Source organism: Euleptes europaea, chromosome 1 (assembly GCF_029931775.1).
Source record: "Euleptes europaea isolate rEulEur1 chromosome 1, rEulEur1.hap1, whole genome shotgun sequence".
Taxonomy (NCBI): Eukaryota; Metazoa; Chordata; class Lepidosauria; order Squamata; family Sphaerodactylidae; genus Euleptes; species Euleptes europaea.
Genome location: NC_079312.1, coordinates 93303677 through 93326967, shown reverse-complemented (window position 1 = coordinate 93326967; position 23291 = coordinate 93303677). Strand labels below are relative to the sequence as shown.

General features: G+C 42.0%; 1 protein-coding gene across 1 annotated transcript in view; it reads left to right on the top strand.

The window, feature by feature from the left end:
- Positions 1–23291, top strand: part of JADE2 (jade family PHD finger 2) — a 184862-nt gene that overhangs the window by 150607 nt on the left and 10964 nt on the right. Inside the window, exon 10 of the mRNA XM_056857241.1 lies at positions 12427–12544. Within this exon, the coding sequence (XP_056713219.1) occupies positions 12427–12544 (118 nt within the window). The remainder of the gene's footprint in view (positions 1–12426; positions 12545–23291) is intronic.

Below are 23291 nucleotides of genomic sequence, written 5' to 3'. Positions count from 1 at the left end.
TTGTTCCCTTTCTTCAAACTCTCAGCACATATAGTTAACAGGGTGCGTTGGCTTGTCTAAAATCCAGATATAAGAAAACTACCTTAGCATCTCAAAGAGTAAGAGGTCATCACCAGTCTATTGTGTTTTTATAAAACATCGGTTTCCTTTTTCCATCTCCTGATTTTTGGTCTAAAGGCCTTGCCTTACTCAAGACCAGGTGAAATCTTTTGATTGACAGCTGGGGCCCTCAGTTTATAATTTCTGTTATATTTTACCCCGTACCAATATTAAGGGATTCTAAATTTCTTTTTGAAACTCTTTGTCGTCTTTTCCCAGTTATTTGTACAACTATCGAAGTAGACTTGTTTTATTAGTTCGCTTTTGTGTGGTTGGTTGGTTGGGGGCTTTGGAAAACTGTGTTTAGAAAACCCTTTCCAGTACTTATCCCTATATGCATTAAGGGAACTAGGATGAATTGACTATATTGTGGTCATTTGTCCTATTGTTTCCACCACAAAGTTTAAGACCAAACAAGCTATTAGAAGCTTCGTATTAGAAGATAATATTTCCACTTATGAAGCTCCTTGTATCCACCATCTTGCCCAGGGGTTCTGTCCCTAGTAATGCTGGGCAAAGTAAGATTTAGGTAGATTTAGTGTCATTTAAAGGAATCATTTGTGGGCCTTGCTGTCTGAGTAGATTAAGACTGTTTATAGTCTTTAGCAAGAGCCTTTCCACTTCTGTTAGGTCCAGATTTGCCCTCCCCCCCACACACACACACTGTTCAACTGCTGGAGTGGGAGGCTCTTCCAGAATTTCTACTGCTACAACATGAACTCTCCATTGAGAGATAGCGTGGTGTAGTGGTTAAGAGCAGTGGTTAGGAGCGGTGGACTTTGATCTGGAGAACCGGGTTTGATTCCCACTCCTCCACATCAGTGGCGCATGTTAATCTAGTGAACTGGGTTGGTTTCCCCACTCCACACATGAAGCCAGCTGGGTGGCTGCTGTTCATCAAAGGAATGAAAATATTTCTAAAGAGGATCAGGAAATATTAGAGAAACTGATAAATTCCACTCTAGAACTGCTGTTTTCAAGGAGGGTGTCTGAAAAGCTGAGTCAAAAGCAGTGAAGAGAGATGAATTTCTAGGGATGCTTGATGTATTAAAAATTAACAAGTCACTAGGTTAGAATGGCATGCACATGAGGGATTTTAAGGAATTCAATGAAAATGTGAATGTGGCGTGTGGCAGAGGTGAAATGGTTAGATTCTGTCCTAGTGACTAAAAATAAAACATCCAAATGTTGCTGTGTAGATGTATGATGTGGCTACCTTTGGAATACTGTTCAGGAATACCTTCAGCCTTGCCCATGGTCTGGCCTAAGCTCCTGAGGCTGCAGGGCCTCCTGATCTTGGCCCACTGCATTTTTTCCTAACATCTCGCCATTATCCCCCCCTCCCCAGGCTCTTTTCCTTTTTCTGCCTATTATCTATTTCTCCCTGGTCACTCCTGCTTCCTGCCACTGTTGCCTTGCCTCATGAGCAGCCTTTTGTCCATTATGATGAGACTAGTTCTCAAATGGAGGCCTTTCCCCCCATCCAGCAACAACTGTTGATATGTCTGGACCAAGTGCCATCTCCGCAACAGGGCTACTCCTCTTCACATGGCTCCTTCTTCTATCTTCTTCCTTCTCCCACTGCAACTCTGGCTGTGCTATGAAGTAGCATTACTACACAGATTTTATAATGATATTTTATAATTACTATGTGATAACATCTTGTAGAACTAGGTCATAGGAAGGAGTACAGCTCTGGATGCCTTTTGCAGGAGATGACTGCAGCATTGACTGCATACTGGATCCCTTGACAGTAGACTTTGTTGCATAATGCGCATAAAAATGTCCCCATCTAGTGGGGAAATCCAAGATCCCTTGAGCTTCTGAACCTTTATCAGGAAAAGACCAACACAGGACGGACACATCACAGTAGTCAAACCTCAATCCTGGGCTCTAACTCAAACCTATAGAAGGTTTATTTAGTGAGATCTTCTATCCAGATGTTCTCCCAGAGTGGGATGAGATGTTTCTCCTTTCTTTCAACATCACTGGAACACTCCACAGGTAGAGTTGGTGGAAAGCTCTTCTGGTCACCATCAAATTCAAGAGCACTTTCAAAGCTTTGAACGTGGGTGATTGAAGGACAACTAGATCACATCATTGATGAGAGTCCCCAGTCCCTCTCTCTTGCTGCCCAGTTTTCTAAACCTACAATCATAATTACTTTAGTATTCATAGTAGTAAGATGCTTGGCTTACAACTCCCAGATATTCTGTGATTGGCACCAGTACCCCATGGCAGCCATTTTTTGATTGGCCCTAACTCTCTGGGATTCATTTTGTGGTGACTCACATTCTCAAAATTCTAAAGGTGCCTACAGGCTCAACAAGATTGGTGACCTTAGTACTAGAATATTGATTTTTTTTTTGTTATTAGCAAAGGAGAGAAGAAAAACCCTTCCAAAGAAAGAGCCACTGCATTGCCCTTGAGGCTCAATGACTCACTAGATTCAGAACTACCCTCTTCTAAAAATTAATTTGCTTTAATTAACTTCAACAAAGGTGGATAATTTTGCAAAGTGTCTAAATAAGCAACTCTAGTTAGCTTGGGGAAGATTCTTTTATATGTTTTAGCAATGCTAATGAAAGTAATTCCTAAGCAGAGGGCAAAAAACATGTTTTTCCCCCTTCTTAGATGTCAGAAATAAGAGATAATGCCAAATCTTTTAACATACATCTTGCCAGAGGCTGTCATTTTTCTTGTAAAGAGATTTCAGTTTGATGTTCACTTCAAACCAGAATAAAGAGATGAGCGCATATTAAAATATATAGCCCATTAATCATGTTTTATACTTGTATCTTAGAGGTGTACCTATATATTTTAATCTTTTCACCTCAGAAACAAGTGCTTCTAAATATTCTTGCAGTAGCAGTAAGACCTGTACATTATTACATAATCTTCAATGGGTTTTTTGTACTGCACCACATGTAAGGCTGACAGTATAGTTGCCACTTTCCAGGTGGTACCTGAAGTTCCCCCAGAATCACAACTTATCTCCACACTACAGAAATCACCCCCTGGACTGGAGGAAATGGAAGCTTTGGAGGTTGAATGCTGTTGTATCGTACACCCACTGAACTCTCTCCTTTCCCCAAATTCCTCCTTCCTCAAGCACCATCCCCAAATCTCCAAGAATTTCCCAAGACAAAGTTGGCAGCCCTAGTTGCTAGCAAAGTTCATACCTACCAGAAGAACAGCCACAGCAAATTTATGCAAACGAGAAGCTACTGCTTCTAATCAGGCTGTGCCTTGTTTGTGGCTCAACGCCTTCTTTAGTTTCTCTCTCTTGCTTCCAGGTGGGATGGAGTGCATTCTGGGAGTTTTGGAGCATGAGGACATAGGAGCAGATCAAAGCCTCACTAAAGAATATCACCACCTAGCAATTAAAAGGAACAGCAAGGGTATATTGACATAGTGTGTAGGTTATACATCAGATGAGCATTTTGCTGATTCAACCTTCTAAGATGTTGTAAACTTCTGTCACTGAAACTCACTGTATGCATCCTATCATCACCCTCTTGCTAGAATAAACCTCTCTTGAAACCATAAGGTCCATTTTATCTTCTATTAGTTCACCTCAACTATAGCATGAATACGGATACCGTGGACTGCCAAAAAAAACAAATCAGTGGGTTATAGATCAAATCAAGCCTGAACTGACCCTAGAAGCTAAAATGACTAAACTGAGGCTGTCGTATTTTGGCCACATTATGAGAAGACAAGAGTAACTGGAAAAGACAGTCATGCTAGGAAAAGTTGAGGGCAGCAGGAAAAGAAGAAGACCCAACAAGAGATGGACTGACTCAATAAAGGAAGCCACAGCCCTCAATTTGCAAGATCTGAGCAAGGCTGTCAAAGACAGGACATTTTGGAGGACTTTCATTCACAGGGTCGCCATGAGTCGGAAGCAACTTGACAGCACTTAACACACACAACACATAGCATGAAGACATTTTCTGAATAAATTCCTCTTGCAGCCAATCATCCACTTTTTTCTTACCCTTTTTATTCCCAGTCTCTGCAGTTTCATATCATTCTCCATTCTTTTCTCACCTTACCTTTTCAGTCACTTATGCTACCTTTTTCGAATCAGCTAATTTGAACCATGTGTGTCCATCTTTGCTGTAGGGGCCTGTCTTTGTTCCCTCTTCTGGTGCTGCAGCAGGATGTGTCTGAAGGTTTCAGGAGGGGAGGCCCTTGGGGGGCTAGATGCAGTTACAGGCACTAGATGCAGTTACAGGCACAGGAAATGCCAGATTAGCAAAGTGTAATCATGGTTCAAGGTTTTCTCTATAGCCATCACCGTTATAAAAGCTGAAAATTCCCAGAAGAATCAAACTTTTCTGGCTGCATAATTGGTATAAATGTCCAGTTTTGAGCATAATTGTTAGGGGTGCTGTAGAGCAGTGGTTCCCAACCTTTTTGGTATGGTGACCCATAAGTCCAAATTTACTTTGTTTGGTAACCCATCCAGGGCTGGCCCAAGGTTTTTGGGTGCCGTAGACAAACTATGACATTGGCACCCATCTATTTCATTTCTGTAGTGGCCAACCATGTATTTTTGAGAAACCAACAAACATCTCACAAAAAAAACAGCTGCCCCCCCTCTATGAACCCCAAGCAAGTGGGAGTTCATCTCCTCCTCCTCTGCCAGCTGGGCCAGAGCACGAGTTTAAGGATGTGCATTCAGAGGGCACTGGGTTGAGGGGAAACATGAAGATGGCAAATGGCAGTGAAGAGGTTGGAAGCAAGGGGCTCTGTGCTGTACATCTCTCGCAGCAGGGAGAGGTCAGTGAAGCAATGTAGGGGACTGGGCAAGAAGTTGGGCTGCTGAAGGAGCAGCACCAAGACAGAGCCCACACACGCACACGCCTCTTTGTACCCTCCTCTGGTTTTTCCATGGCAGGCTGAACAGCTCCCTTGTACTCTCCAACCTTTCCCTCCCCCTTCTTTCAGCTACCTTAAAGTTACTAGAAATCGGATGGCTTTTCCCCCCTTGTTATTTTCACAGAGAGGGAGGGGGAGATAAGAATGTGAGAAGCTGGCGTGGAGGAAAGAAAGGGAAGGATGCAAAGGGCAGGAGCCACCATTAGGGAGGACTGGCCCACGACCCACTTTTGGAGGCTTTGCTACCACTGTTGGGCCCCAGCCCACAGGTTGGGGAACACTGCTGTAGAGGACTACTATGTAAAGGGGCAGTTCATGTTGATATATTCCCTCATCTTATTGCTGAAAGGCTTAGCAGATCTCAGGTAAATTCAATACGTAAAACTTGTTCCAATGAGCATATTATTTCTTGTGAATGAGCTGGACAAGTCAGTGTTTGTAAACATTGATAACCTGATCCTATGAATATTCAAGTGCCACCTGTCTTCAATGGACCTTGCTCCTAAGTTATCATGAATTGCAGCTCTGCAAAATAATTATGCCATAGGAGTCAAACCCATAAGAAGGGAAGTTTTGGATCGAATTCAGGTCTATTTCCTGGGCTGCTGCACTACGCATAGGAACTTGTTGCTTTAGCAATGGGAGAACCCACTGAAAGTTGTCACACCTATAACTGCCCACTTTTAAAATTAAATAAAATTAAAATTATATCTGCAAAAGGTGGTTGGCATTGGACCCTGTACAAAGTATATTTTATTAACCTAATTATTTCATACCATCTGTCCGTAATGGCTATCTGTCCATAATGGCCAAACTACACCAAGCCTTTCTGACATGCAAACTCAGCTCCCTTTGAAGAGCTGAACTTATTGATTCCAGAAGGCTGTTCCTTACAAGAATTTTTTTCCGGCTTATTGAGACTTACTGAGACACTTGTAGTCACATTTTCCATTTGCTTTTGAGTGCTTTTAATAGTAAATTGACATTATCTCTTGCACCAATTTGTACAGTACAGTACTCAAAGTCCCTTTTTTAAAAACAAGGCAAAGGTTGTAAATGTACCCATTCTCCAGTGTCTCCGTTCTGTTTCTTTAATTCTGTTTTCTCTCACATTTTATATAAATACTTGTTTCAGTGGCGAGCTCTACCTCCTTAATTACCTCAGTTACATGCCATTGTTTTATTTGCCTAGCCTGTTATTTGCAGTTCAGATCTGGAAAGCTTGCTGTCGATGTAACCCACACATTAATTCATAAGTAAAGATGGAATAAGTCCAGATCATTGGGCAAGTGCAAACACTTAAATGTCTCTGTTGCAATGAGAAATGCGGCTTTCTGAAGAAATCTGTGATAAGCAGCAGCTCTAATTATTTTGCTAGGAGGCATTAATGAAGTTTGGGGGGACAGTCCCCAATACGATACCAGACATACCATGAATCTAAACACTTGAAGTTCTTGTAATATGTGAATAATTTTTGGAAAATTTAAATAATCTGAACAGTGAGAGGTGTAGGTTCTCAGCAGATCATGGGGAAATGCAAAGCATTTATGAGAAAAGGAAGAATAAAAAGAGAAGTGTAATGTGAAGGTGGCATGTTAATATGAATTACTGAAAATCTCCTTGAGGCTGTTTGGCTTTGCCTTTGGTGTCTGTGTAAAAATTATCTCTCCTCCCTGCTTCTCTCTCTCTCTCTCTCTCTCTCTCTCTCTCTCTCACACACACACACACACACAGTTATTCCTCACAAGAATTAATATAACTGTGAGTTTTGAGAACTTTTATAGACACTTGCCCCTATCCAGTTAGATGGCATAACAAGTGAAGCAAACTTCACAAGTAGGAGGTTAGCATGTACAGCTGTCAGAATTGTTTGCAGATAGTCCTGTTGGAAAATCAATAATAGCCTCTCACAGCTGTGGGGGTGGCACTAAAACGAATCCTACCCATTTCCTCGCCCTGTTCAGGGCTATTACCAGTTGTCTGTGCATGCACACAGTTGTATCAGGAACACTTTCTGCCAAGTTATATTTTCTTGGCAGAATGTGGTCTTGACACAACCATCATATTTTTCTCCTTGTTAGCATTTTCAGTTTCATTAAAGAAAAAACTGATACAGAATTCAGTTGGTACAGAATGCTGCAGCCAGGATGTTGACTGGAGCAGGTCATAGATACCATATCATTCTAGTCTTGGCCCATCTACAATGGTTCTCAATTTGCACAATTCAAGGTGCTGGTCATGACCTTCAAAACCCTGTGTGGTTTGGGACCAGGATGTCTACTCCCTTATGAACCCCCCCGATCACTACAGTTTTAATTGCTGTTTTTGTGTTTTGTACGCATTTTAACTCTGCTTTTAATTGTTTTAATAACGTGTGTTTGTGGGAGCTTGATTTTAATGGTTTTAAAATGTGATTTCATCATGCATGTCTTAAATTGTTAGCTGCTTTGGTGGCCCTTGTAAGGGCAGAAAGGCGGGATATAAATGTTGTAAATAAATAGATTCAGATTTAGTTTCATATGGTCCAAGACCAACAATAAAAACTTTTGCAAGTAAATAAATAAAAAATACAATAACATAGCCTCTGCCATTAACGTCCCATCACCACCAGTTCTTTGCAAATAACATCCCTAATGAGGCCCTGAGGACTGTTAAAAATTGCAGGGTGCTCAATATCCATGTGACAAATGTGAGTCCATGCAATATTGCAAAAGGCATTTTTGCCAATTCTTACTCTGTTAAGTAAAAATGTGCACTTGATCTGTTTTGGTTCAGCATTTGGGTGCCTGCTGGTTATCATTGACAAGGTCTTGCTTTCTTAAAAATAAAATTTTATTTTTAAAGACACCACAAACAAATATAAGCACATCAAATCATATCCATAATATAACACGTGAAGCTCACCATAAAAATTACAATTCGATTGCCAGCTTCTTTGAATTGACAAGGTCATGCTGATCAGGGGCAATTTCCAGAAGTGGAGATTTGTGGCTTGCACGTCTTAAAGTGGGTAAGTATACACAACGATTATCTGCCACTGTCGTGCAGCTAATGACAGAATAGGGGATGGAGGTGATGGATAGCCTAGAACTCCTGTGTGCCATCTACAGACAACAAGATATATTTATTTCAGGGTCATTCAATCTAGCCCAGAATAGGTGGCTTTTCTTTTGTTGAACTGAGAATGTTCTGAATTAGTTCAATGTTTATTTGAATTTCTTTTAAGAAGAAGAGTTGGTTTTTTAATGCCGACTTTCTCTACCTCTTAAGGAAGAATCAGTCTGGCTTACAATCACCTTCCCTTCCCCTCCCCACAACAGACGTAGGTAGGGCTGAGAGAGCTGTGACTAGCCCAAGGTCACCCAGCTGGCTTCATGTGGAGGAGTGGGGAATCAAACCCAGTTCTCCAGATCAAGAGTCTACCACTCCAAACCACTGCTCTTAACCACTACACCACGCTGGCTCGCCTTTAGAACCATGAAGACAGGGTTGACGTTGTGTGGATAATGCATTATAAGTTGCAGCGGAGCTGATTTGTACTTGTCAAAAACTAGTGCTTCAGTGAGTATTCTGCATCACTCTTTTCCTGTCTCACAAATAGCAGAATAAACTATGCAAAATAAGCAAATGCATGATGATGTGCTCATTTTTAAACTTATACTGGTGATAGAATTGAGCTTTTATTAACACATAATTTAAGTTGGTATAGATTTTTGTTTAACTTCCAGTGTATATAAAGCTACCAAGATTTGGCTTATAAAGCATTTCTAGCATGCAAGTATTGTGATTTAGGTAGCAGCCAGATAAGGTTTTCATCTTATGAACAAAACTTCATTTTCATACAGGTTGGCAATAGTGTTCACAGGTTTGACTATAGTGGCATAGCACTGGACTTTAATGGGAACAGAATCTGGCCTAGTTAATGTATGAATGAACTCGGGTGGCTTCAGGTCAGAAGAAGAGTATATTTAGATGCCTGCTAAGCTTATATTTTCCTTACACCATGTCACTGACTGTTTGACTGGGTCGGGGGAGGCAGTTTAAACCATAAATGAAGTCTTGTTGGAGATTAGTAGCAGGTTTTTCTTATCCATGTGCTAGGTTTGGAAAAGCAAACGACAGGAGACAGCTGAGGGGACATCTTGAACTTCAGACCTCAGGGTCATGCTATCAGACCCCTATAGTTGCCTTAGCGTGTTAGGAAGTAATCTTACACTTGAACAGTTCCTCCCCCCACCTCATTCCCCATAATCCGTGTCTGCATTTACTCAATCCCAAACATCTATGCTGTCGAAACAGGATACCCAACCCATACAAGGGTTTCTGCTACCACTGATGTTCCCACTGCATACGGTATTTATGCTGAATGGAGCTTTTCTCTGAAGGAAATTTCTTGCAACTGGGTCATCAGTCACTGGTAAAACGACAGTCCTCCTGAAGGAAACAAGACAAGAATGACCTTTAGGTGACTGGGCTTTATTTCAGAAGCATTCTCATTTGCTGTACACCAGCCAGACAGAAAGGTTGTTTTTTGTTTGAACAAAGTACTTCTTACTGGATAGAACAACACAACTATGAAAAGCAAACCTTTAGAGCCCTGAGAGATGCCAGGAGTTGAAAATAAATTTAGTAATATCAGAATTGGTAACATTAAAGCGGATGCTGACAAAGAGCTTAAAAATAAATCTGCTTTTAAGGAGGTGCGTGGGCACTGGAGCCTGTAAAGGTTACTATTTTGTTCTCTGGCTGGGGGTAGCTCTCTAAGGTCTCAGGCAAAGAAAAGGTCTTTCCCAATACCTGTTGAGGTTCTTTCAACTAAACATGTCAGGAACTGATCCTGAGATCTTCTGTGTGCAAAGTATGTGCTCTACCATGGCCCTCACTGCCAAGGTAGTTTGAGATTCAGCTCACAACTAAGCTATAAGATCTTAAAGAATAAAAAATACTGATTATGTTAATGAATAAACTTAAAGATGTCTTGCACCTGGTTATAATTGCTTCTAAATGGGCAGTGATTAAAATGCCTTTGCTATCCAAGTTATACTTATTTCAAGTGATGCCGATAGAAATTCTTGCAGAACAGCTGCTGTGCGTGGCAAAATACCTTGGTTAAATTCATTTGGCATGGTAGCAAAATAAAATATAGAAAAACACACACAACTATGAGAAAGCCAGCTAAGCAGGAAGGACTCTCAGCTCTGGATTAATGATTATGTTACTTTGTACTTTAGCTATACCACCTAATTAATTTGGTCAGAGTTCTGGAAAATAAACAGTGGGTCAAGATGAAAGTTATGGAATGGCGTTATTGCCCATGCAAAGTGGTAATATTTCTGCTGCCTTCAAAACAGACTCAGAGGCCCTCATATAGAAGTTTCACATCCTTAACAATGAAGCTATGAGATAAATAGAAAGGTAAATGAGCTCCTGGAGTTGTGCCTCTGAACCTTGTTTATCCGTCATTCAGGTTTTGATCGGGGGAAGTGTGCATTTAGTTTGGAGCCTGGTTGCAAAAGAAAATGCACAGGTGATATTATGAATGATGGTCTTATCTCTATGGCACAATAAAAAGACAAGATGATGGACAGGTCCAGGTTCACCTTTCCCAGAGGCAGCCAATGGGAGCTGACGGAATGTTGAGGGAGATTGGCAGTTGAAGATATGGAATCAGAGAGAAGGGGGAGAGCAGTCAGTTTGAACGAGGAGAATTCTGAGTCTGTGAAGGAAGCAGCTGTGTGAGAGCTGAATTCTAAGAACGGATGCTTTGTAATTTGTGACCACTAAAGTGATCCAAGATCATAAGTTCAAATTTTAGGACCAACTTATTGCTGTGTTTGAGTCATCCCATGTTGTTGAAGTTGTAAATAAAAATTAATTCTGTTTTTCTCTGTTTAAATCCTGTTGACTGGATGTCTAGCATTTCAGGGACAATACCACACACACCAACCTCTATGGCCATGACCAGTGCATTTAAATGGTGGCAGTGAATAAGGGAACAAAGTATTGGGTTCCCTAACTCCATGAGCTCTGTGTGGGAGCTGGGTAGAGGGTGGATAATAAAGGGCTGCTCTGGCTGGAGACATCTTTGGGAAAGAGGAGAGAAGGGACCCAATGTTTGCGAAAGGGTCAGGGCTTTCTACCTATTAAAGGGAGACAAGACGGGTGGCAAATTCTGACTGTCCTGATGTGCTGGTGTACCTAAACCTGTGTGAAGAGAGGTTAATGGTAAGAGGCAGAGCAGTTGGGGGTCGGGTCACAGATAACAAATTATCCCATTTCTTGATTTCAGCACCTACAGGTACAAGCTTTATTGGCTCAGAGAGAACTTAGAAAATGTCTCTAGAGCAGCGGTTCTGAAATTTTAGAAATCCATGATGCCCATTTTGATTTTTGTGAACTTCTAAATATGTAGCAAACTGCATATGCCCCACGGAGGCTTTTGTTCAAGTTTGGAGGAAAGTCAGGGTACTAACAGGAGAAATAATATTTCCCTTTGAGGGCATTCCTCCACTTTCACCAGTTGCAAAGTGGGGTTCTCTGAGACGTAAGGCTGTTTTCCTCAAGTTAGAGATAAGATCTGGGGTGATTTTTCTAGAAGTAACCATAGGTAAACCAAATTGTACGACTTTAAAATAATTTTAAAATGGCTGGCCATGTTCATTGCACAACTGTTTGGACAGTCTTGGCCAAGCCACACTCTGTAGTCTACTTTTTTTTGGACATGTTGTATTGTTCTGTTGTGCAGTTGCCATTTATTTCAGTGAAAAATGACATCACTTCCTAGTGGGTTTCCTTCCTTGTGTCTAAAATAGGAGTAATAAGTTATTTGCTGAAATAAGATATTGTAAAATACTTTTTATATTGAAGGCGAAGGTGCAGAGAAGTACAAATATGGCATCATCTAGTTTGCTATGGAGGTTCCTTTTTTACATTGGCATTTACACGCTCATCTTCACTTTTTCTTCCACCAAATTCCTAGCGCTCTTGCCCCAAAGAACAAACACTTCCATAGCTTCTGTGACACATGGATATATAGATTGTTTTTCTTTCACTGTCAGCTGTGCCCTGCACTAAGGATAGGTCAATGCACTTACGTTGTCATCTGTTTGGAAACAATCCCTGCTGGAAAAGCTAGATGAGCTGCTATAGTACTAAGCAGCAACTGATGACAGTTTATGCCCTTGTTCTTTAACTCACTGTAAATTGTAGTCATATTTGTCAGCATGTCATCAGAGTCAAAAGGGATGTGCTTTTGGAGTTTCTAGACTGCTGTCTTTGGGGTATTCAGATTGCCTTGAAGAATGGAGCCAAAAAATCATAGAATGGAAAGGCTTTATGAAGTTAAATAAGGGCCAAAGTTAAGTAGTGTTTTGAGAAGCCAGACTACCAACAGAAGTTTTTAACATTCACCTGTAAGCTCTTTTTTATTTTGTTCTGCAGGTTAGAAACCTCTGTTACATGGTGACAAGGCGAGAGAAAATGAAGCACTCCATTTGCAAACTCCAGGAACAGATCTTCCATCTCCAGATGAAACTTATTGAGAAAGATCTTTATCCAGGTAACTGTACCTTGCTGAGGCTTAGAAAGCCTGCTATTACAAATGTCTTTATTTGCATTGTATCAGTACTGTCCAAGGACGTAATTAACGTTGTTGCTATTTTTCACAATGGTTTGTTTTCAGTAGCCTCTGAAAATGGAGGGCTAGGCAGGAGGAGAATCTCTTGACTCCAAGACCCCCTGGATTTCTTAAGAAAGGTGTTCTTATGTGGATAACTAACTGTCAGCTCAGATTCAAACCAGTAGTCTGGGAGGGGAGGGGAGGGGAGGGGAGGGGAGGGGAGGGGAAGAAGGGAGTGAGACCTGTGATGACTCAGGCTGCCTAGTCTGTTTTTGCAGTGTGGCCAGACAGGAAGCCTTCCCTCTCAGGGACTTTTTTTGCCTTCAAAGCCTCCACCAAGACCCATGAAGTTGGGGCTAGTATTCAACGCCAGCCTTCAGCAACAGCAAGAAGATACTTGCAGCCTTACTGGCAGGTGTCAAAGGGGCATTGTTGGAGGCAGAGGGATGCTCGCTTTATTACCATGCAAATACATGCTGTTTGCCATATTCAAGGTCCCCAAATCTAGGTAATCCAACCTGCATGTTATGCAGATTGTTTCACAGTTAAAATACTAAAAAAACACACACACTCTTTAGCATGTAGTGTTTAGCCTTAGTTAGTAGAAATGGAAAGTCCTCATTGGATGCAATCCAAGGGACACTTTCCTAAGAGTAAGCATCAGTGAATAAGATGGGACTTGCTTCTGAGTAGACCTGCTTAGGCTTGCTCCCAAGGAGATCAGAATTTCAGTACAAGGAAAGGTGGGTTTACCTTTTCTTTCACTGTTTACCCAACCACACATACCATGCTGCAGTAGGGAAAGGAAAAAAGACAGGCACCCTGCCTTTACCTGTCTTATTTCTCTACCATACCTGATTGAAGATGGAGAACAATTTAGGTTGGGCAAATATCACAAGGGGCAAAGAGTTAAGCCTACCACCTTGCCCATTGCCACAGCCCCAATCCAACTCAGCACCTCACCTGTGCCTGCTTTTTCAGAGTAAAAAATTACCTCTAGAGATTCAGTCCCAGATCTCCAATGCAATAATTAGTTTTTTCCCTCAGACTTTCCTTCTCCCTGCCTGAGTTCAAACATCATATTATGTCTTGTCTCTGCAGCACTGACCTTTTGGTCCCTGTTCACTTGCCCCAGGTTGCACACTAACAGCCCATTCCTGAGCTGAGGCGTATGTGCGCCTCTTCCTAAGCCATTTCCCTGACGCCGTTAAACAAAAAAAAAGCCATTTCGCGGCTTTTTTTTGTTTAACTGGGGCTTTTTGCCCCATTGAAAACAGTGAGGCTGCGCCACAGGCGCAGCAACGCTGTTCTGGCCACCGGCGCAGGTGGCCGAAAGTGGGTAGGAAGCTGACTAAGTGGCTGCTCCTCCCCCCAGCCCTGTGCTGGCATGGCCTCTCCACACCATTGCCAGCGCCACGGAGAGGCCGTGTCGGCGGAGGGGGTAGGCGTAGTCCCGCAGCACTCGGCGGCCACCGGAACTGGCCTCGCCACCAGAGTGAATGTGTGTAATCGCGTGATTACACCAATTTTCGCTGGCGCCGAGGTTACGCCGCCTCCTATTGACTTTCGGCCCGATTCTCAGGAATGGGAACCCAAATCCCTCCTGGATTAAACATATTAAGATAATTTTCCTAAATGAGAGGGTGTGCCTGTGGTTCAGTCAATTAGTCCTCGTTATTTAAATAAGCATTTTGAGAGAGGAGAATATTTACTTGTGCTGTTTGACTGGAAGAGTTGTTTCTGGGGGATGCACTCATGTCTTGCCTGGTGGCTTAAAGTTTTAAGGAAAATAGTATACAATTCATCTGTGAAGACAACATGGTTTCTCAGTAATGAAAATCAAGACACTGTCTTTGCAGCATAATTTTTGTTGCCTAGATGTCTTGGAGGTCTGTCTGAGCGGCATACTAAATAATCATCTAATTGCTACAGATATGCTAGAGCAACCCCCTTAATTTCATAGTATGCATGAGAGTTGGATGCTGTGGCTTCTGCTGGTCCTGTACAAAGGGGTCATCTATCATCTGCAGGTAGAAGGAGACACCACGTTAATTGATTGTTAAACAACGGGTTGCGCCCTGTGGATTGTTTGCTGACAGAAGAGGAAGAAATGGCAGTCTTGTCCAATTCCCCTTGTCACTGCAAGTCCCTCAACCTTCATGGGATTTTGCCTGTGAGATTCCTCTGATGCCCAGAAACGTAATTTGGGGGGATCATAGAAGCCTTCCAGGAGAACAGGAAACAGAGAAAGACCCACTTCTGATAGCAGAACATCCATATAATACAGCCCATGATTTTCAATCATCCTAATCTGCAATGTAAAATTCCTGCAATGTGGGCTTTTCCCCTTCCTTCTTGTCCTCCTGTTTTGATTGTTATTGCCTACAGTCTTGGCCTACAGCTCTAGATGTTAGAGGTTTTTCATGGCAGCACCTGTTTCATTGGCATTTCACTAGCAGTTGCATTGGCTTCTTGGCAACTGCCTCTGGCTCCATTAAGGATCAAAGGTTAAACTGCTGGCTGGTTATCTTTTGCTCCTCTGTGCTTTTAGCTTTATCTGTAAATTCATTTGCTGTATCTATTAATAGGGATTGTCTTACAGTGAATGCACAGAACAGTTGAATTCTTTTTAATAAACATGGACTCAGTAGTTTTTTTCTCACACGCAGATGGCCATCCAAAACTATGTAGCTGTTAAGTCTGCATTTATACATTTTTTTTCCTTCCCCCCCTCTTTTTTTCTTTTTTTCACCTCTTTTTTTCAATAAGAGTGCAGGGCCCAATATTCAAAGCTCTGTAACATTTTCTTGAGAGGCAGCATCTGGCTTTTTGGCAGAGTTCTCAGTCAGTTGTTGTATTTGTGGCTTTGGAGCCTCCTCAGAAGCCATCACGTGGTTGGGGTTTCTTTAGGACTGTCTGGACTGCGTTCTTGTCTGCTCAGAGCTTTTCCTGGACTTGCATGTTGAGGTCCAGAATATTTGTGCTGAAAATCAGTGGCTCCCAATCTCCTGTTACGGGATCATGAATGAAAAGATCATTCAAATTTTAGAATCAAATCAAATGTTCCCCCAAATTTACCAGGCTGTTAAACCCGACGGCGTTGGGCAGATTGAAACAAGTGCAGTTGAAATAAAGGCAGCCATTTCATTTTGTGAGCAGCAATTTTTTATTTTTCTGTTTATTTTTCTGTTCACACAGCTCAAAATAATAAGTAAAACTCCCCTTGTCATAACTTTAGTATGCCCAAAATAAAGTTCTGCGAGACTCCAGATTGCTTGCTCACACAGGGTGGTAGCAGTATTAGACATCCTCCAAATTCAGTAATAAAGGTGGTATTTTACAGCCTCTGCAAATCCATTCATCTGGATTCCATATAATAAAGTCAATTTGATTCTGGCTTTGGCATGACATGAAAAATCTTGTAAGCTGAATATATTTATCCTTTTATAAATGAAAATAAGTTTAAAATAATTTAAAATTATTTTGCTTTAGTTGAGAAAAATGTATGCAGAGAATGTCATTTGATCACTGTGCACATATCTTTCATTTTTCTCCTCTCAACTGAAAAATTCTAAAGAGGTGGTCATATAAGTGTTGCAGCAAAAACAACTTGAGGCACCTTAAAAAGTAACAGATTTATTGTGACAGACATCTTTGTTGATTAAAGCCTATTTTATCAGATGCATGAAGTGTTAGTTGGGGGTATATACATCAGAACAAAGAGAAATACTGTAAACAGTGGAGCCAAAAGGCCATGAAATGCAGGGTAGTAATAGGTCTATGACATGATTCCAAGTGCATCCAAGATAAAAGCATAGTGACCTCTTCTCAAGAGTTTTTGCTGTGATGCTACCTTTTAACTTTGGTATATTAAAATAACATAACTAGAAAGATAGCATTATCACACGACTGCTGTTGTAAATGCATCATTGCAGTGGTGGACCTACATTTTTGGGACCCTGAAGCTTAAACTGTTATGGGGGCCCCTTCGCAACCAGCAACAATAGGGCCAACATCCAACAAGGTCCAAAGGGCCTTGCTGCCCTTGCAAGGACCTCAAGGCCCAAATGGCGGAAAACAGGGTGGTGGGGTGAACTCCTTGAAAATGGGCCATACAGTGAGCCCCTTCCCACCAGCAATGAGGTTTGGGTAACCGCTGTTATCTTCTTCAGTGGGGTTGTTCTATGGCAGATGTATTGGTTCATTCTTTAAGAAGGTAGAAAGTCGTCAGAGGGGGCTCGTTAGGATAAAGAGGTGAAAATCTGATTTTTGGTGTTAAAATGCACAAGCAAGACGAGTGCAGCCTGAATTGAGAATTCAGATGTCTTTTTATGGGTCCAGTTGGCTCTAGCTAAGGGCTGAGCTATAGAACTATTAAGCCATGCACCAATGAAGAATTTGAGGATCCAGCTGCCAAAATGTAGTCTATGAATAGATTCTGGTGAGCTCAGTGAGCCCATACAGCTGGGGGTTCGAGCGCTACAAGCCCCTGAGAAAATTTTGAAATGTGACCAATTACAGTGAAATTTTGAGGCTGTATGAAATGGATATTAGAGCATATTCTAGTGTCAGTATTAAGTACGTCAACCCATTGGCTTATGATTCTTAGCCTTATTTTAATAACAAACACTTTAAAAAACTCCATTGATTTTGTTGAAAAATTCACTCATTAAAAAAAAAGTTTCTTCTGGGCCCCTCTGGGATTAGGGGCCCTGAAGCTTAAGCTTCATTAGTTTCATAGTAGTAGAAGAAGAAGAGTTGGTTTTTATATGCCAACTTTCTCTGCCACATGAGGGAGAATCAAACTGGCTTACAATCACCTTCCTTTTACCTCCCCACAACAGACACCCTGTGAGGTAGGTGAGGCTGAGAGAGTGTGACTCACCCAAGGTCACCCAGCTGGCTTCATGTGTAGGAGTGGGGAAACAAATCAAGTTCACCAGACTAGCCTCCGCTGCTCATGTGGAGGAGCGGGGAATCAAACCCAGTTCTCCAGATCAGATTCTACTGCTCCAAACCACCGCTCTTAACCACTACATCCGCTGGTAGATCCACCACTGCATCACTGTCCTAGGGATGATTCCCATATCAATACCCAATATAAAAAATTAACATTTTTCTCTATTATATATGGCATCTTATAATTTTATTTTTATTTAAAAAATTTTTATGCCGCCTTTCCACCCAAAGAGGGGCTCCAAGGGGGCAAACATGAAACCATGAAAACACTTTAAAATTAAAACAGCATTTAAAATAATTTATAAAACAATTCAATAAAACATATAAATACATAAACACACAACACCAAAACCAGGGAGGACAACAAATAACAGTTATTGGAATATGCTGAAGGAAACAAAAAATTCTTCACCTTCTGACAGAAGACAACTGTAGAAGGGGGCGGACAAATCTTGCTGTGGAGGGAGTTCCAAAGTTTTGGTACCACAATCAAAATGGCCCCTATCCTCTTTGCCACCCATCTAGCCTCAGATAGCAGGAGTACCCAAAGCAGGGCCTCCAAAGATGACAGGAGTGCAAAGGTAGCTTCATACAGGAGAAGCTAATCCATAAAGTATGCTGGCTCCAAGATTAATACCTTATCTATACCCCTTCACTCCCCAAACTGGTTTTTCCTAGATTAGCTTTTACCTTGCACACATTTGGAATCTGCATAGAAGAGTCACAAATCTTGCTGCCCTTACATACACAACTAATACATTTGACGCAGTAGATTCAAGTCTATGAAATTTTATGCCTCAGTACCTCAGTACCATAAGACTCTTCCTTGCTTTTACAATGGGAAGGGAGCGAATACCATGGTAACAAGTCATCTTCAAAATATTCCATTTGCCACCTTAACTTTTCTTATCAGAAAATAGTGGCCATAGATCAATACAGAGTTAGGTACATCTCAGTGGCTTTAGTAAGTTTAAGTACACCTGACTATGTTGGATGTTGGCCCATTGTTAAAAGTATGACTCACAATTTCAGTGGAACAATCTACAGGGTCGTGCTTTTCACAGACTTTTGCCACGATTTCTTGCTTATCCACTTTCAGGGTATTGGTGGAAATGTTCAGATTAGATTGTGAATCATATGTCAGTTGAAAGAGTTTGCATTATAGCAAAAGAGGTTTTGTTGATACTTAATTACTGCCAGAATTGAGGATAGAGGATTGATATTGTTTGGACGATATCTTTGTGAATCCGTCCATGATAGCTTTTCACTTAATTCATTAAATAGTATTAATATCATGTTGGAAATGCTTAGTCCTGAGACAGCGTTTTAGGGAAGAACATTATTAGTAATAGCATAGGGGGAGAAGAAGACAAAATCTGGAGAGAAGGCATCAAGGCTACCTGGAGGTAAAGGCTGCTGCTATTATGTAATACAGTAATCATTGATAAAGTACAAATGCATCAGAGACCTTTAAGAATCATAGGTAGTAGATGATCTACAAGTATAGAATCTTAGTTAGTAGATCTTCCTCTGTCAGGAGTTTGGGTGTGACTTTGGATGTCTCTTTTTCATTAGAGACGCAAGACAATAATGTTGTCCAAACAGCCGTTTTCGTTGGGCCTGGCAACTTTTGCCTTATTTGTCTCGCCCTGATCTAGCCACAGTAATTCATTCACTGGCCACCTCCTGACTTGATTATTGTAATTCGCTCTATGCAGGGCCACCCTTGAGGTTGCTCTGGAAGTAGCAACTGGTTCAGAATGCAGCTGCATGGGTCCTCGTGAGTACCCCATGAAGGCTTCATATACAACCAGTGCTCTGGCAGCTGCACTGGCTCCCGGTTGTTTTCTGGATCAGATTCAAGGTGTTAGTACTTACCTTTAAAGCCCTAAATGGTCTGGGACCGCCTTCTCCAATATGCCCCCCAAAGAGCCCTTCGTTCATCTGTGGGCAATTTACTGGTGGTCCCTGACCCAAAGGCCATCCAGCTGTCCTTGACTAGGGCCTGAGCCTTTACGGCTGTGGCCCCTGCCTGGTGGAACTCTCTGCCATGGGAGACCTGGACCATAAAAGACCTGGCCCAGTTCTGCTAGTCCTGCAAGACAGAGCTGTTCTACCTGGCGTATAGTTGAGGACAGTGACAGTTTATATGGCCTACATGGTACACATTGTACACTGACCTGGATCATGGCACCCCCTCTGCTATCTGCCATCCCTACTGTTGGCCATCCAGCCTCTCCATATCATTGTGCCCCCCCCCGCCCCCCCCGAGATTACTACCTGGGCTGCTGATAGCTGTTGCACTCCCCCTGGTTCTGTATGGTCTTTATTTTATTTTGATATTTAATCTCAGGGGTAGTTGTTATTTTTTATTAAGCGCCATCATGTTGTTTTGGAGGAAATGAAGGGTATTTATAGTTGTGGTTTTTAACAGGTTTAAATTATACTATACTGTATTTATTGTTGTGAGCCGTCCTGAGCCTTGCTATGCAGGGGAGGGCGGGATAGAAGTGTAAACAACAAATAAATAAATAGATGCTGTAAAAGGGTTTGGTTAAGTCCAGTTATGGATAGCTGGATTGCCTGAGTAGCAGCCAGAATATTCCTGTAATAAAAGCTGTATGTATTTAATGTACTTGAAGATTTGTTGTACATGGAATGTGTGACACTAACTAATGAATGTCTCAATTTAGAGGTGAGGGTGTTCCATGGCCCCTGTTTACCCTACTCATCCTGCTCCAGGTTCTCCTGAACACACATGGCCAGGGAAGTCCTCCTCATTCCATCTGTGACTCTTCCAGCTACTAGCCCTACCTCCCCCTTGGTTGTAGAATTTGGTTGAAAGTTTTTTGTTCTTTTTGGTTTTGGCTTGGTTTAAAAAAAAACAATACACACAGCATTATGTGCAATCTATGAGCAGTGAAATTGGAGCTGGTTTTTATGGTGGCCTTTGGATTTCAGATAAATTCAGGGTTTGTTTTTTTCCCTAAACCCCATTTGGATTAAAAGTCTGCTGTGTTGTTATGTGCATGGTTGGGGAAGATTGTCCCCACCTGCTAATGTAGGGGTTGTTTCTGCCAAAACAGACCATCAAGGAGAATATTGCAGCCATACATTTGATTCACAAGGCAGCTTCCATGGCAGCTTCATAATCAGTCAGGATGTTTTGGTGCAGGTGGCTTTGGGGGAAAAAAAGTTTGTAGCCTTCTCCAAATGGTTCATATTTGCCAGTTTAGATTTTATGGGCATTGAGCTGACTGGAGCATAGTTCTCTTTTCTGTTTCGCCTTAAGTTGAGGTTTGACTGCTCAACTCTGGTGATGCAGACTTTTACAAAAGAGCTCCTGCTAGCGAGAGATAAACTTGACACAGAAGAAGTTGTTTCTGGCAACCTCTTAAGCCAAGAGGAGATTTGCCAGTGACATATGTGGAAACAAGACTAAGTCACAAATATCAGCCCTGTTTCAAGAGGAAATAGCGGTTTTACTGGGAACTATGGACACAGTCCAAGTCTGTATCTTTGTTCTCAGTTTCATTCTGATCTCCCTTTATAAAAAAATAGGTAACCCCATTAAAAAGTGACATACAGATCAGACTAGATGGGTTCTACACTTTTTCCCTTTGAGATTTATCTAAGAGGTTGATTCAGATACATAGCAGCCTGTATTGGCATTCATTATGTAGACCTATAAAATCATGTTCATATTTACAATGTGTTTGGATAAATAACAGCTCTTTCCCTGGGAGCTAAATTTTTTGCAGATCATTCTGTAATCCCAGTGGTCACAGAGGCTATTAAATTACCTCCAAAAATGCATGAGTTACATTTCACTCTGTTTGATCTGCAGCCCAGAGGACTTTGCTTCCAAAACAAATCTGCTTTCTTGGAAATGTGCTTAAAGTGGCCTTTCTTATTGTCACTTGTGGTCGCTTTGGAAGTCTGGCTGTAGAAAGATGAAGTTATGGAAATTCTTTCAGCTTGTCTTGTGTACAAATAAGAAGAAATATATTCATATAATTCCAAAAGACAGGGATTGCCAACTACTAAGGGCTGCTTCCAATGTTACCTTATTAAGTCGGAATGGATGGTCCTAGGAGTCCCTTATTGAAAAACATCATGCTGTAATGCTGAAAGTGTTTATAAAGATGATTGTATCGAAGAACATCTCTCATGCTTAGATGCTTCAGGATCCACTGCTACGTTAATGTTTTTAGAGGCTGGGACAAAAAGCTGCCTTAGAATCATAGAATCATGGAGTTGAATTTCTTGCACAATGCAGGAAATTCACATCTACCTCTCCCCCCCCACACACACACACCCAGTGACCCCTACTCCATGCCCAGAAGATGGCCAAAACAAAATCCTCCAGGATCCTTGGCCAATCTGGCCTGGAAAAAAATTGCTTCCAAACCATATGAGAATTGCCTTGCAAAGCATATGAGAACTGCTCACATGAGGCTTACAGGTTATATATTACCTGCTAAATCCAGATAGATGGGCAAATTTGTAAACCAGCATTGGGTGGGAGAGAGTCTTAAAGCCTAATAGACTCCTGTTTGTACCACTCTGGGATCCATAGAACTAAATATGTACAGGAAGCTTCTTTTAAAAACATAAATCCAAGCAGTTAATCTCTGTGACAAGGTGGGCTTGGGGTTTTTTTATTAACAAAGGATACAAGACGCTGCTGCCACTTCCCCTCCCCAAAACCATCTTTCCGGCTCACCCACCCACTCACCTGTTTCTGGAAGTGGGGCGGCTCCTTTCTCCCTACTTGCATTGCTGCCATCGTGCAACTTACAGGGTGCCAGTGGTGGCTCCCACTGCTCCTCCGCCTGCTCTCCTATTTGTCCTTCTCCCTCCCACTTGGGGGTGAGGGGACAGCGGTGGCTCCTGGTCTCCCTCCCCTGGCCAACCGCTACTCCACTCTCTAGGTGGCAAAGGGAAAGCACTGGCTGTTCCCTGCTACCAGCCTGCCTGGCTGAAGCAGTGCGGGGGGGGGGGGCAGTGGCTCCAGCTCTCCCTACCCAACATGGGGCGGAGACTCCCATTGGCAGGGGAGGCTGCCTCAGGCAGGGGAAAGGCAGGGGAGGCTGCCTCAGAACACACAGGTTCACAAGGCTCCTCTTCCCCTCCCCTTTGCTGGTAAGTTACTGTTCTTCTGTTTGGATTTTTTTAAAAAAATCTCTGGGTTTTTTGCAGATCTGGGGACTTCCCCAAGCTTGTAAAAAAAAAAAAAAAAAAAAACCTCGTGACATGTCTTCAATTTGCAAATGGGGCCATGTTAATTATTAAGATCAGTTGATTCCTTTTCTGGGTTGCTACCCATCTAGCATCAGATGGTAGGGGCGACTGAAGCAGGGCCTCTGAAAATAGGATGAAAAGTGGATGGGTGGGTTCTATGAGAGTAGTTGGTTCTTCAGGTGTGCTGGTCAAAGCTGGATAGGGCTTTAAAGGACAATATCAGTTATATAGTTTGCTTCTTTTGTAAAAGATATAGCATGTAATTAGACTTTAACTCCTAAAAAGGGTTTCTGCTGCTAAAATGACTTCAGTGTGGTCAAGCAGACACAGAGAAATTGGTGATTTCAAGTGGTACTGGCTCATTTTCAACACTAAGCTCTTCTGACAGATGGACCTCTGAGATTTCATGGACAGAAGGGCTATCAATGACTGTTAGCCAGGATGGCTTAAATGGAGCTCGTATAATCAGAAGGCCCTCACCTGG